At 32.8% G+C, this 16207-nt stretch overlaps 1 protein-coding gene across 14 annotated transcripts in view; it reads right to left on the bottom strand.

Annotated features, from left to right (window-relative positions):
- Positions 1-16207, bottom strand: part of EHBP1 (EH domain binding protein 1) — a 444659-nt gene that overhangs the window by 320700 nt on the left and 107752 nt on the right. For all 14 annotated transcript variants that reach the window (XM_031950538.1, XM_031950539.1, XM_031950541.1 and 11 more), the window contains one exon: positions 5394-5451. In XM_031950538.1, coding sequence (XP_031806398.1) covers positions 5394-5451 — 58 coding nt within the window. The remainder of the gene's footprint in view (positions 1-5393; positions 5452-16207) is intronic.

The following is a 16207-nucleotide window of genomic DNA, read 5'->3' as shown; positions in this document are numbered from 1 at the left end:
AACCATAGTATGCCAGGTCCTTCTATCTTCCACTATCTCCCAAAGTCTTTCCAAACTCATATTTGCTGCTTCCAGACCACTATCTCATTCTCTGCCATCCCCTTCTCCTTTTGCCTTCAATTTTTTCCCTCATCAGAGCCTTTTCCAATAAAGCCTGTCTTCTCCTTATGTAACCAAAATATTTGAGTTTCAACTTCAATATTTAACCTTTCAATGAATAGTCTAAATTCATTTCTTTAAATATTGATTGATTCTTATTTGGTCTCCTTGCTGTCCAAGGGACTTTCAAAAGTCTTCTCCAACATAACCATTTAAAAGCATCAATTTTTGTAGCATTCAGCTTTTCTTATAGTCCAACATTCATATTCACAGTGGAAAAACCATAATTTTGACCATAAAGATCTTTGTCAAAAAGGTGACATCTCTGCTTTTTCAAAACAATAAAAAGATTTCAGATTTACCATAGCTTTCCCTCCAAAAAACAAGTGTTTTAATTTCATGGCTGTTGTAACTATCTATAGGGATCTTTGAGCCCAAAAATATAAAATCAGACACTGCTTCCAATTCTGTTCTCTCTATTTTCCAGAGATGATGAGATCACGTCATGATCTTAGTTACTTTAATATTAAAGTTCAAGCCAGCTTTTATGCTCTCCTCAAGAGACTTTTTAATTCTGTTTCACTTTCTGCCACCAGAGTGGTATTGTCTGCATATCTTAGATTGTTGATATTCTCCTGGAACCTTAATTCTGATTCTTGATTCATCCAGACTGGCACATCTAAGAGATCTTAAATAACTAATTATTTTTGTATAACCCCAAGTATAAAAGGACTGAGACATGAAATCCTATTGTAAGGTTTCATTACAGCATGGAATCAGACTGAGTTCTCAAAAGATATGTCAGTACAAACTCTAAAAAGTCATACAAAGCTATAAAGGCAGAGAGTATGATCCCCCATTTTTCTTTGAGCTTGATTATCACTGGTGTAGTGGATAGAGAAGAGACTCTAAGAATTAGGAAGACATGGATTAAAATCCAATATTCAACAAATACTTGATTGCTACCCCAGGCAAATCACCTAATATCTCAGTACTCTAGGTTAATATATTAAAATTAAAAGTCACAGAGAAGATACTGATTTGCTTTGGAATTGGAGTGGAGTGGGACAAGTGAGCATAAAGAGAAGTCCTTTACTGGATTTCTCCATCCCAATGAAATAAAAAATCTAGAACAAAAAGTAAAATAAAATTGTATATTTATGCTTTACTATGAACAACTGTTAATGTATGATGTTATCATTTAAATGTTATTACACATGACTTAAGTATATAAGAACTAAATGTTGAATTGAATTCAGACAGAATGTGTTTAGTGGTTTAAGAAGCCAGTAGCAAGAAATGGAAAGAGAAATCCCATTTAAAATAACTGTATGTAATATAAACTATTTGGAAGTCTACCTACCAAGACAAACCCAGGAAGTATATGAACCTAATTACATAATTATTTTCACACAAATAAAGTTAGATCTAAACAACTGGAAAAATATCAAATGCTCATGGGTAGGTTGAGCTAATATAACAATTCTACCTAAAGGAGTCACCAGCTAGTGGCTGCTATGGATCTAATTCTGACCATCATGCGAGATGATGATAATGATACAAGAAGACTGATATATTTTCTTGCACAGCATGACAAATTTGGAAATATGTTTAGAAGAATTTCACATGTTGAATCTATATAGGATTACTTATTGCCTTGGGAGGGAGAGAGAGAGAGAAGTGGAACAAAAAGTTTTGCAAAAATCAAAGTTGAAAACTATCTTTGCATAGAGAGCAGTTGCATTCTCTGACCTCTCCTCTTTCCTCTTGCCTCTGATTTAGTTCATTCCCAAGACATGAACAACATCTGCATCAGTAAATATATTAACAGTAAAGGCTGATCTGCAACTCTTCAACTCTGTTCTTAAGTATGTTATGATTCACAGCTGTGGGGGCTTTGGAGCACCAATCTGCCCCTTAATGGTATAGTCCACTCTAACACTTTACAGGCTTTCCGGGTTTCACACTTAAACATGGTCCTCAACATATATCAATCAAGCCACCAAGAAATTACTTTATTGAGCTAGAAAAAATAGTAACAAAATACATCTGGAAGAATAAAAGATCAAGAGTTTTAAGGAAATTAATTTTTAAAATTCAATGGAAGGTAGTCAAGCTGTACCACACCTAAAACAATATAATAAAGTTGCATTCATCAAAACCATTTGGTACTGGTTAAGAAATAGAGTAATGGAGCAGTGGAATAAGTTAGGTTCACAAGACAACAGTCAATGACTAGTAATGTAATCTTTGTATTTGTATTCTAGTATTTGATAAACCCAAAGACTACAGCTTCTAGAATAACTACTCGCTATTTGACAAAAATTGCTGGGAAAAGGTGTGTGGGAGGGAAGTATGACTGAAACAAGGCACTGACTAACATCTAGCATCCTATACCAAGATAAGGTCAAATTAGGTTCATGATTTAGACAAAAGGGTGATACTATAAGCAAGTTAGGAGAACAAGGGATAATCTATCTCTCAGATCTATGGAGAAGGGAAGAATTTATGGCCAAAGAAGAACTAGAGAATATTATGAAATGCAAAATGGATAACTTTGACTACATTAAACTAAAAAAAAGTTTGCACAAACAAAAGCAATGTAACCAAAATTAGAAGGGAAGCAATAAACTGTTGCTTTTTACATTCAAGGGTTCTGATAAAGGCCTTAATTCTAAAATATATAGAGAACTGACTTAAATTTATAAAAATTCAAGCCATTCTCCAACTGATAAGTGGTCAAAGAATATGAACAATTTTCAGATTAAGAAATTAAGCCATTTCTAGTAATTTGAAAAAATGTTCTAAATCACTATTGATTAGAGAAATGCAAATTAAGGCAACTCTGAGATACCATTGCTAAGATGACAAGCAAGGTTAATGATAAATGTTGGAGGAGGTGTGGGAAAATCAGGATACTAATAAATTGTTGGTGTAGTTTTAAGATGTCCCAAACATTCTGTAGGACAATTTTAAATTATGCCCAAACAACTATAAAATTGCACATATCCTTTGATCCAGCAGTGTCTCTACTGTGTCTGTATCACAAAGAGATCATAACAAAAAGGGAAAAGGATCCATTTGTGCAAAAATGCTTGTAGCAGCTCTTTTTGCAGTGGCAAGGAAATGGAAATTGAGTGGATGGCCATCAGTTGAGGAATGGCTGAACAAGTTATAGTAAATGAATGAAATGGGATATTATTGTCCTATAAGAAATGATGAGCAGGCTGATTTCAGAAAATCCTGAAAAGACTCACATAAACTGATGCTAAGCAAAGTAGTTAGAACCAAGACAGTATTGTATACAATAACAAGATTACATGATGATCAACTGTGTGGACTTGGATCTTTTCAACAATGAGGTGATTTAAGACAATTCCAGTGGACTTGTGATAAAAATTGATAATCACATCCAGAAAGAGAACTAGAGAGATTGAATATGATCAAAGTAACATCATCTTTTTTTTTTTTTTTTTTAATGGTGGCCTTTGTTTGTTTGGGTTTTTTTTTTTTTTTGGTTTTTTTTCCCACTTTTGATCTGATTTTTCTTGCACAGCATGACAAATATGGAAATATGTTTAGAAGAATTTCACATGACCAACAGGATGATTTCAGAAAGGCCTGGAGAGACTTACACGAACTGATGCTGAGTGAAATGAGCAGGACCAGGAGATCATTATATACTTCAACAACAATACTATATGATGACCAGTTCTGATGGACCTGGCCATCCTCAGCAACGAGATCAACCAAATCATCTCCAATGGAGCAGTAATGAACTGAACCAGCTACGCCCAGAGAAAGAACTCTGGGTAATGACTAAAACCATTACATTGAATTCCCAATCCCTATATTTATGCCCACCTGCATTTTTGATTTCCTTCACAAGCTAATTGTATAATATTTCAGAATCTGATTCTTTTTGTACAGCAAAATAACGGTTTGGTCATGTAGACTTATTGTGTATCTAATTTACATTTTAATATATTTAACATCTACTGGTCATTCTGCCATCTGGGGGAGAGGGTGGAGGGGTAAGAGGTGAAAAATTGGAACAAGAGGTTTGGCAATTGTTAATGCTGTAAAGTTACCCATGCATATAAACTGTAAATAAAAGGCTATTAAATTTAAAAAAAAAAAAAAAAAGAAGAAGAAGAATTTCACATGTTGAATCTATATAAAATTACTTGTTGCTTTGGGAGGGGGAGAGAGCAAAAGAAGTGGAACAAAAAGTTTTGTAAAAGTGAATGTTGATATGAAAGGGTGTTCCAAATCACTATTGATTAGAGATATTAAGACTACTCTGAGATACCACTACACACCTATCAGATTGGCTAAGATGACAGGAAAAGATAGTGATGAATGTTGTTAGGGATGAGGGAAAACTGGGACACTGATGCATTGTTGGAGTTGTGAACAGATCCAGCCATTCTGGAGAGCAATTTGGAATTATGCTCAAAAAGTTATCAAACTGTGCATATTCTTTGATCCAGCAGTGTTACTACTGGGCTTATATCCCAAAGAAATATTAAAAAAGAGAAAGGAACCTGTATGTGCCAAAATGTTTGTGGCAGTCCTTTTTGTAGTGGCTAGAAACTGAAAATTGAATGGATGCCCATCAATTGGAGAACGGTTGGGTAAATTGTGGTATATGAATGTTATGGAATATTATTGTTCTGTAAGAAATGACCAGCAGGACAAATACAGAGGGGATTGGGGAGACTTACATGAACTGATGCTAAATGAAATAAGCAGAACCAGGAGATCATTATACACTTCAACAACAATACTGTATGAGAATGTATTCTGATAGAAGTGGCTATCTTCGACAAAGAGAAGATCCAATTCAGTTCCAATTGACCAATGATGGACAGAATCAGCTACACCCAGAGAAGGAAAACTGGGAAATGAATGTGGACTACTTACATTTTTGTTTTTCTTCCCAGGTTATTTTTGCCTTCTGAATCCAATTTTTCTTGTGCAACAAGAGAACTATATGGATCAGCACACAAATAGTGTATCTAAGATATACTTTAACACGTTTAACATATATGAGACTGCCTGCCATCTAGGGAAGAGGGTGGAGGGAGGGAAGGGAAAAGTTGGAACAGATGTGAGTGCAAGGGATGATGTTGCAAAAATTATCCATGCATATGTTCTGCCAATAAAAAGTTATAATAAAAAATAAAATAAAAATAAAAAGTTAAAAAATATTTTTAAGTGAATGTTGAAAACTAGCTTTGCATTCATTTGGAAAAATAAAATAGTATTAAAAAAAAAAAAAAGAAACTAACCTTAGAAGATTTTCTTCGGCTTCTTCTTGTCCAAACAACTACCAGTTTATCTGGCTGCCTATTAGAAAAAGAACATAAACAAGAAATAGGTTTTAAAATAGTTTAAATTACACACCAACAAAGTATAAATAACTTTTAAACACAAACTATCTTAAAAAAAGAAAAATATATTTGGGAAAAATTTTTTAAATATATGACTCAAGGAAACAATAAAAAATAGATATAAAAAAGAAAACATAAGCAAATCAATAAGAGTCAATGAGAAGAAAATAAATGTAATGCCTAAAAAGTTTATCATTATTAGGGCAATTAGAAGGAATATACACAGTTTAGAGTACAGGGTTTGCTGACTAGGATGAAATGATTTTGATAAAATAAAAATGAAAAGGTGAGAAAGAGGAATGCACTGAGAGGAGGGCAAAGAGTGAAGAAGAAGAAAGAGGAAAGTGATCTCAGATGAAAGAGGTACAAAAGAAAGAGCTCGTACAAAGACAAGGAAGATGAGGGAGAGGGAGAAGCAGTGAGTAACACTTGAATTTTACTCTGATTAAAAATTAGCTCCAAGAGGGAATAATATATACACTCCACAGGATATCGAAATCTATCTTATTCTTCAGTAAAGCTGGAGGGGAAGGTGACAAAAGAAGGGAAGGATTAACAGATGTAGTAAAGATGAAAAAAGATTTTGGGGGAGAGAGGATAAAAAATAGGGGGGAAAGATAAACAAGTGTGTAAATAAAATGGAAGAAAATACATTACTGTGAATGTGAAAGGAATGATCTTTTCCATAAAATGGGAACTGATAACAGGATGATTTAAAAAACAAAATACAACACTATGCTATTTACAAAGAAACACACTTGAAACAGAGTCACATGCAGAAAAAATTAAGGGACTGGATCAGGAATAAAATCTATTATGTTTCTGATGAGGCAAAAAAAAAAAAAAAAGCAGAGGTAGAAATCTTGATCTCAGAAAAAAGCAAAAGCAAAAATAGACTGAATTAAAAGAAACAAGAAGGGAAACTACATTTTGCCAAAAGATACTATAGACAAGGAAATAATATCAGTATAAAACATATATGCTCCAAATGGCACAGCATTGAAATTCTTAAAGGCAATTTTAAATGAATGGAATGAGAAAATAGACAGTAAAATGATACTAGTGGGGGACTCAATTTTTCCCTCTCAGAACTAGATAAATCTAACCATGAAATAAACCCTCCAAAAAAGGTTAAGGAAATGAATAGAATTTTAGAAAAGTTAGAGATCACAGACCTCTAGGGAAAAAACAGAATGGGAATAGAAAAGAATACATGTTATTCTTAACTTTTAGTACATGGTACCTTCACAAAAACTGACCATGTATTAGGCCATAAAAATCTCACAACCAAAAGCAGAAAAGCAAAAATATTAAATACATCCTTTTCAGACCACAAATCAATAAAAAGCTGTGGAAACATAGATGAAAAATTTATTAGAAACTGAATAATCTAATCCTAAATAATGAGTAGATCAAAGAAAAAATAACAGAAACAACAATTTCATCAAAAATAATGACACCAGGGCAGAGTTGGAGGGAGGTTAGGGAGGGGGCGGGGAAGAGGAGCCAAGATGGTAGGAAGAAAACAGGTCTTTGAGCTCTTCTTGGCTTCTCTCAGATCAACATCAGATCAAATCACTGAATCAGTTATGGAGTGACAGAATCTACAAATAGTTGGAATGTAACACATTTATAGCAGAAGATATTTTGGAAGAACATCAGTAAAAGTCTGTCTCAATCCAGCAGTGGTGGGGGTTGTAGGCCAGCACAGTGCAATTCAGTGCAAGGAAACCATTTCCATGTGGTGGGGGAATCCAGTGGGAAGCTTGTAGCCAAAATACAGCAGTGTTTGCTACTCTCCTAGTTCAGAAACCAGTAAATTTAAAAATTAGCTATGAGACCTCCAACACAAATACAAAAGGCAAAAAGTGAGTTCTTGAACCCTAGCATAATGCTGGATTTGGCCATACCCACCCGGGAAGGAAGGAAGCCAGCAGCATCAGCCCCAGAGTAGCATGAAGCTACTGTCACTTGGAATGGAAGCTTGGGACAATTTTCCCTTTGCCCTAAGAGTAGACCTCAACCTTTAAAAATGAGCAAAATAGCAAAAAGAGTTCTGATCATAGATAAGTTTTATGGAGACAGAAAAACAGACCTCAAACTTTGAGTACACTAAAGGTAAAACATCTCCAGATGAAGCTTCAAAGAGTTTTATAAATTGTTCTTCATTTCACAAGGCTCTTTTGGAAGAATTTTTAAAAAAAAAGATCTTAAAAGAGTTTGTTTTTTTTTTAATGGGGAAAGGAAATGAGAGCTCAGGAAAAGGAAACAGAAATTGTCTAAAATCATTCCTTAAAGAACAGTTTGGCAAAATGGAAAAAGAAAACTTCTTGAAAAATAGAATTTCTGAAATGGAAAAAAAAATTAAATGAACAAAACAACTCATTAAATTGTCTTGCCATATGCAAAAGATTTAAAAAAGCTAATTGAAGAAAATAATTCACTAAAAATTGGAATTGAACAAATGGAAGCAAATGACATCAAGAATCAAGACAAACAAAACCAAAAAAAAAAAAAAAAAATAGAAGAAAATGTAAAATACCTCATCAGAAAAACAAATGACATGGAAAACATATCCAGGAGAGATAATCTAAGAATTAAGGGACTACCTGAAAACCAGAATAAAAAAAAGGGCCTAGACAATATCTTTCAAGAAATCATTAAGGAAAACTGCCCTGATGATTAGAAGATAAAATTGACATTGAAAAAATCCACTGATTACTTCCTGAAAGAGACCTGAAAATGAAAACTGCAAGAAATATTGTAGCTAAATGCCAGAATTATCAGATCCAGGAGAAAATATTCCAAGCAGCTAGAAAGAAATTCAAATATGGAGGAACCACAATCAAGATTACGCAGGACCCACTTTAAAGGATACAAGGGCTTGAAAAATGATATTCCAGAAAGCAAAGAAATATGAACTGCCAACAAGAATCAACTATCCAGAAAAATTAAGCATTATCTTTCAGGGGAAAAGATGGACATCAATAAAATAGGGGATTTTCATTTATTTTTTTACAAATAAAAAAACAGAGCTAAACAGAAAATTTGATCTTCAAAAACAGATCTCAAGAGAAGCATTAAAAGAAAAAAAACTTTTTTAAAGATTAAAATATTTACATCCTTATAAGGGAAGATGACATGTTTAACTCTTGAGAACTTTATATTTCTTAGGGGTATTCTTGATATAATTTGACTTTATTGTGATGATATAAAAAAAGAAGCTAAGGGTAGAAAAGGGATTGTACTGGAAGAAGAGGGAAGAGGAGGTAAATTATATCACATAAGAGGCATAAAAGACCTGTTACAGTTGAGGGAAAGAAGGGAGAGGGAATGAGAATTATGTAAATCATAATAATCTCATCAGATTTGGCTCAAAGAGAGAATATCAGACATATTTAGTTTAATATAAAAACTTGCCTTATCCTATAGGGACATAGAAGGAGAAGGGGGAAAGGAAAGGAGGAGATAATAGAAGAAGTGAAAAGGAAAATGGATAAGAAAAGGGGAGGAATTGCAAAAAAGAAGGCAGACTGAAAGAGGTGGTGGTCAGAAGTAATACATTGGTGAAAAGGGAAAGGGGGAAAGAAAAATATATAACTCAGAGAAAATAAGATGACAGGAAATACAGTTAGTAATTTTATCTGTGAATGTGAATGGGATGAACTCTTCCCATAAAACAAAAGTGAACAGCAGACAGGATTAAAAGCCCAAAATCTTACAATATGTTGTTTACAAAAATAATGACAACAATGAGATAATATACCAACATTTATGAGAAGCAGCCAAAGTAGTACATAAGGGAAAATATATTACACTTGAAAATATAATTGAAAAATTAATTAATTGAAAATGCTTACAATAAAGAGCAGATCAATGAAATGAACTAGAAAATTTAAGATTTTAAAAGCTCCAATTAAAACCAAATTGGAAATTCTGAAAATCAAGAGAGATTAATACAATTCAAAGTTGGAAAAAACTGAACTAACAAAACTAGAAACTGATTTAAGAAAAAAAAAAAAACCACAATAAAATAGATAAATCACCAGCTATTTTGACGTAAAAAAAGACCAAATTATCAGTATCAAAAAGGAAAAAGTAAACTCTACCAAACATTTAAAGAACAATTTCAATACTATATAAACTATTGGGGGAAACAGGCAAAAAATGAGTCCAACCAAATGCCTTTTACAGGATAAATACAGTGTTAATACCTAAACCAGGAAGGGCAAAAATGGAGAAAGAAAACTATAAACCAATTTTCTAATGAATATTGACATAAATTTTGTAAATAAAATACCAGTAAGGAGATCACAGTAATTTATCATAAAGAAATTGAATTAGCAAAAAAAAGAAGAAAGAAGAAAAAGAAGAAAGAAGAAAGAAGAAGAAGGAAGAAGAAGACAAAGAAGAAGAACTGAGCTCTCTTAAAAAATATCCCCAGAACCAGACAGATTCACAAGTAAATTCTATCAAACATTTAAAGAATAATTTCAATACTATATAAACTATTTGGGGAAACAGGCAAAAAAACTGAGTCCAACCAAATAACTTTTACAAGACAAATACAGTGTTAATACTAAACCAAGAAGGACAAAAATGAAGAAAGAAAACTATAAACCAATTTCCTAATGAATACTGATATAAAATTTTTAAGTAAAATACTAGCAAGTAGATTATACTAATTTATAACAAAGATCAATACACTACGACTAAGTAGGATTTATACCAGGAATACATAACTGCTGATTAAAAAAAAAAAAAAAAAACTATCAGCAAAATTGACTATACCAATAACAAAAGCAACAAAAATTACATTGATTATCTCAGTAGATGCAGAAAAAGCCTTGACAAGATGTAACATTCATTTCCTTTAAAAACAGCACAAAGTAGAATAATAAATGGATCTTGCCTTAAAATGTTAACTAGTATTGATCTAAAATCATCAGCATATATTATCTATAATGGATATAAGTGTAATATTTTTCTCTAAAATATAATGTTCTCTGGGAGCAGGTTTCTTGGGGGGCTTTTGGGAGCAGCCTTCATTTCAGTTCAGTGTAATCAACCCAAATGCAGCCAGGAGTTAAAGTCCAGATCTTTTATTGTCTCCTTCAAAATAGCCCGGTTAGCTTTCTTAGAGTCTCCTTGGTTCCAAGAGCTCTTCCCGCTAGTCCTTTGTCTCTGCTAGCTTCAGCGTCTTTTCCTCCAAATCTCCAGCCAACACAAAGGTGGAAGTTGGAATGAATCTGACTCCGCCTCCAAAAGTGGGCTTGTGGGTTTCTGGGTCTGGCTCTGAGAGCTCCTTGCTTATATGCTGTGCACTGAATATACTCCAATCATTACATCACTAGGAAACCATTATTTGTTGTAGTATTAAATCAATACTAAATTAGATTTAACCATTGTCTCCTCAATTCCACTTAGTACATTGTTTCAAGTTCTGGCCCATAATATCTCCTTACAGGATCACATCAATCATACTGAACCATGCTAAATTATATAATTATTGTCTCTATAAATTCCATTGTCTTAGCACCTTGTAAGAATTCTAACATATAAGCTAGAAGCCTTTCCAATAAAATCAGAACTGAGGCAAGCATGTTCATTGTCAGCACTATAATTCAATATTATTCTAGAAATGCTATAGCAATTAAAGAAGAAAAAGAAATTGAATAAAAATAAGTAATGAAGAAATAAAACTATCACTCTCAGATGACATGATGGTCTACTTAAGAATTCTAGAAAACCAACTAAAAAACTTATTAAAATAATTAGTAACCAGCAAAGTTGCAGGATATGAAATAAACCCACAAAAATCATCAATAGTCCTACATATTACCAACAAAGTTTAACAGCAAGAGATAAGAGAAATTCCATTTAAAATAGCTGTAGCCAATATAAACTTCTGAGGAGTCCATTTGTCAAGGCAAACCCAGGAACCATATGAATACAATTTCAAGATACTTTTCAAACAAATAAGGTCAGATCTAAACAATTGGATAAATATCATTTGCATATGGGTGGGCCAAACCAATATAAGAAAAGTGACAATTCATCTAAATTAATTTACTTATTCAGTGCCATTACAATCAAATTACACCCAGAAATTTATTTTGTGGAGCTAGAAAAAAGTAACAAAATTTGTCTCGAAGAACAAAATGTAAAAAATTGGAAAAGTGGTTAAAGAAAAAAGTGAAGTAAGGTAGCTTAGCAGTACTAGATCTCAAAAGTAATTACAAAGCAGTAATCATCGAAACAATCTGCTACTGGCTAAGAAATAGAGTGGAGCATCAAGTACATAATACATAAGGTAAATGACCATAATTATTTTGTGTTTGAGAAACCAAAAGACCCAAGATTTGGGGATAAGAAGTCACTACTGGACAAAAACTACCAGGAAAACTGTAAAGCCACTGGGCAGAAACTAGGTATAGACCAATATTTCACACCTTATAAAACAAAATGATAAGATAAGGCAAAAATGAATAAGACAGAGATAAGCAAAAATGATTTAGACATAAAGGATGATATAAGCAAATTAGGGGAGCAAGGAATAGTTTAACTGTCAGATTTATGAATATGGAAAAAATACATGCCTAAACAAGAGAAAGAGAACATTATAGGATACAAAAATAGATAATTTTGATTACATCATTTTTAAAAGGTTTTGTACAAATAAAACCAATGCAGCTGAGATTAAAAGAAAAGCAGGAAATGGGAGAAGGAGGGGAATTCGGTATAAAGTTTCTGATAGTTCTCAAATATGTAGAGGACCGAGTCCAATTTACAAGAATACAAATCATTTCACAATTGACCAATTAATGGTAAAAAAAAAAAAAAAAAAAAAAAAGCCTACGAATAGGCAGTTTTCAGAAGAACTCAAAGCTACCAATATTGACATGAAAAAAAATACTCTAAATCATTACTAAAATGTAAATCCAAGCAATTCTGCAAATATTCAGATATTTGCACCTCACATCCATCAGATTGGTTAATATGACAGAAAAATTAAATGACAAATATTGGGGGAGATAGGGGAAAACTGGGACATTAACACACTACTGGTGGAGTTGTGTGTGAACTGATCCAATCATTCTGGAGAGGAATTTGGCACAAAACTATGCATACCCTTTGATCCAGCAATAGCACTGCCTGTTCTATATCCCAAAGAGATAAAGAAAAAGGAAAAAGACATATATATACAGAAATATTTATAGCAGCTCTTTTTGTGGTGGCTTAATTAGAAATTGAGCAGATATCTATCAACTGGAGAATGGTTGAACAAGTTAAGATATATGAATGTAAGAAAGACTACTGTGTTATAGGGAAGCAGGATGCTTTCAGAAAAACTTACATGAACTGATACAAAGTAAAATGAACACAACTAGGAGGGCACTGTACACAGCAATAGCAATAATCTACAATGAGTAACAGTGAATGACTTATCTATTCCCAGCAATACTATTATCCAAGGCAATTCCAAAGAATTTATGATTAAAAAAAAAGGTATCCACCTCCTGAGAAAGAAAAGTGGAGTCTGAATGCAAATTTAAGTATACTTTTAAGATATTCTTATTATTTTTTGTCTATATTTTCTTTTGCAATATGGTTAATATGGAAATACTTTGCATGACTGAACGTGTATAATTTAAATCAAATTGCTTACTTTTAGCGGCAGTTAGATGGCTCGGTGGATAGAGTGCTGACTCTGAAGTCAGGAGGACCCGAGTTCAAATTTAACCTCAGATACTTAATACTTCCCAGCTGTGTGACCCTGAGCAATCACTTAATCACAATTGCCTCAGGAAAAAAAAAAAAATTACTTGCCTTCTTAAGAAAGAAGAGGAGGGAAAGAAAAGAATCTTGAAATGCAAAATTTTTTTTAAAAAAAAAGTTTAAAATTTTTATTTATGTATTTATTTATTTGATTTCTTATTATAATTTTATTTATTTATTTGACAAAAAATAAAAATTAAATTAAAAAAATGAAGATTATGATGGATACAGAAAAGCATGGAAAATTTAGGTGAACTGATGTGGTATGAAGGTAACAATATAAATGTTAAGTACAACTACAACCCAACAATAAATATTGCAAAATTGCAAAGAATAAGTATGGTTCAAAAAAGAGATAGGAAAATGATATTCCTATCCCAATCAGTCAATATAAATAAATATTTCTTAAGCACCTACTGTTGCTAAGCTGAGTAGTAGTGTTGTACGTTGCACTTATTTTCAGATTTTTTTTTCATCATATTGATCAGTTAAGCAGATTTTTTTGCTTCTTTTTTATTTAAAAAAACTGTTATAGGGGATGGCTCAGACATGATGAATTTGAAATCCTTTATCAAGCTTGAACTGCCTAAGGAAGTTAAGAATATAGAACTTTTGCTCAGAAGAGAGATTAGGGTAACCTACAAGTATCTGAGAGTCCTTTACATAGAGACAGTTGAACCCAAGAGATCACCATTTGAGAGAGAATATAGAAACAAAAGAAAGGGCTTCATGACAGAATCTTGGGGGAGATCCACAATTACTAGATGTAATGTGTATGAACATAACAACAAAGAAGACTGAAATAATAAAAGACAAAATGATCAGTTTATCAATTCCTTCAACTACCAAATTTCAAATTATTATACTTAAAAAATTTATCAGACATTAATCAACTGATCCACAAGTATTTACTAAGAACTTACTATGGACCAGGCAGTGTGGTAGGTTCTTAAAGGCATGTATAACTTTCCTAATTCTATTCCCCTGATAGGCAATGTGGAATCACTGAAGACTGTTTGCAAAGGAATGACATGACCACATCTACTCATAACAAAGTTTATTATGGCAGTGGTATGAAGAAGAAAATGGAGCACATAAGATAATGAAAGCCAAAAGAAGAATAACAAGGTTATTACACTAGTCAAAGTGTGTTAATGAAAGCCTACACTAAAATGGTATCAGAGAAAATTTAGAGGAGAAAATAAATTTATGTATTTATTCTAAGGAGAGAATAATTTTAGAAGATGTTTCAGACATAGAATGGCAGAGCATTTATAAGAATTAAATTGGAGAAATGAAACTTAAATTAGAAAACCAAAACCTCCAAAGAAATTAAGGAATAATCAAAGGTGGCAGCTATCTCCCTCAAAAGATTGTAAGCTTCTTGGGAACAGGGATTGACTTTTGCAAATGGGGAGAGGGGGCCTAAAATTTGAAAAAAAAAAAAAATTTGTTCTTTGTCCTAAGTCCTTGTGGGTTAGCTTCCCCTTTCTAGAATGGAAGCTCCTTGGAAGCAGGGATTAGCTATGTAATGGAGGAGATTCAATGATGTGTAATTTCTGTAACATCCATTAATGGGGAATAAGGGAAAGGACTTCTGGATAGGAAATAAAATGCTGCCTTTGGAGTTCCAAAGGTATGTCTCATCTAAGCACCCATTCTTGCAAGAATGTAAAATAAATCTTTCCTGCATACATCAGTGAATCTGTGAAATTCTTTGGTAAGGTATTTTGCTTCTTATAAACAGGGGCTCTGTCCAGGATCCAGACATTATGAGTCCAAGGTGGTCCCTATCCAGGCAAGAGGAGATGTATCCCACTGATTTCAAAGGCCTCGTGGCTCATCTCAGGCTTTCCCTTCTCATAGACTGTCCAAGATCCCAGGACCACATTGGTAAATTAGGTTACTGATGAATCCAGGAATCAGCATGAAGTAGTTTCTGCAGCAGCAAAGCAAACTTTGTGCACAGACCAAAGGTAAGAACATGGACTATCTAACCACACTGCCTTTGGTGGCTGCCTAGAAGAGAAGAGATGTCAAGAAATCTAGAATTGAGCAAATGGGATCACTGAAGTGTGGAGATATCCACACTGTAGTACAGGAAGGATCTGCAGAAGAGAAAATTTACAAGAAACTCTAGTAAAGAAAGAAGTGAATTAGGGTTCTTCTCCAAGTACTAGGGAAGGAACAACTCTGTATTAGTCAGAAAGAAAAGGGATTTAAAAGCAGTTTGTATTTATGTATGTTTTGTCTTCTATATTTCTCTTAGTCAGCTGAGTTACAAAGGAAAAAACGTGGCCATTTTAGGACTTAAAAGCACTTGTATTGTAGCATTGCTATTAGAAGTTTAAATCTGCACTTGATTTTATTTTAAGTTTTAAAAAATGGTTATTAAAGCAAAGTTCTCAGGTAATTTATCTAAAGAGATCACATGTTTATATCTGCTAATTAGATGAAAAAGAAATAGAATTAGAAAATTGCTTTCTAAATTGTATATTAAGCAATTTGTAAAATTATGAGCTATGCTTTAAAATTTTGTCATCTCTGGTGGACATATGTATAAGTTTTATTAAATTTGGCCCAAAATTATTTAGATATTGCCTATATTATACATCTTAAAGTTTAAAAAAGGTGGTTTTAAAAACAGGGGACAAGAAAGATTGATTTGCAAAAATAATTGATAATTTGAATGGAATACCCAGGTAGAATATCACAAGCTAAAGTATTGATTTTTGAATTGATATGCATATTAAAATTGGAAACTTGATGGTAAATTACATGAGATTCCTATCCATTTTTGTTACAGCCTGTGTTGTGTCTATTTGACTATCATTTAAGAAAATTGTGAATTTGCTAATTTAAGTTATTTGGAGTTATTGTCATAATGATGAAACCTAAAATTGTAAAAGATTATTGACGTGATAGCATGTTGG

Source organism: Sarcophilus harrisii, chromosome 2 (assembly GCF_902635505.1).
Source record: "Sarcophilus harrisii chromosome 2, mSarHar1.11, whole genome shotgun sequence".
Lineage (NCBI taxonomy): Eukaryota > Metazoa > Chordata > Mammalia > Dasyuromorphia > Dasyuridae > Sarcophilus > Sarcophilus harrisii.
Note: the sequence above shows the minus strand (reverse complement) of the source record. Positions and strands in the feature narration are given on the sequence as shown.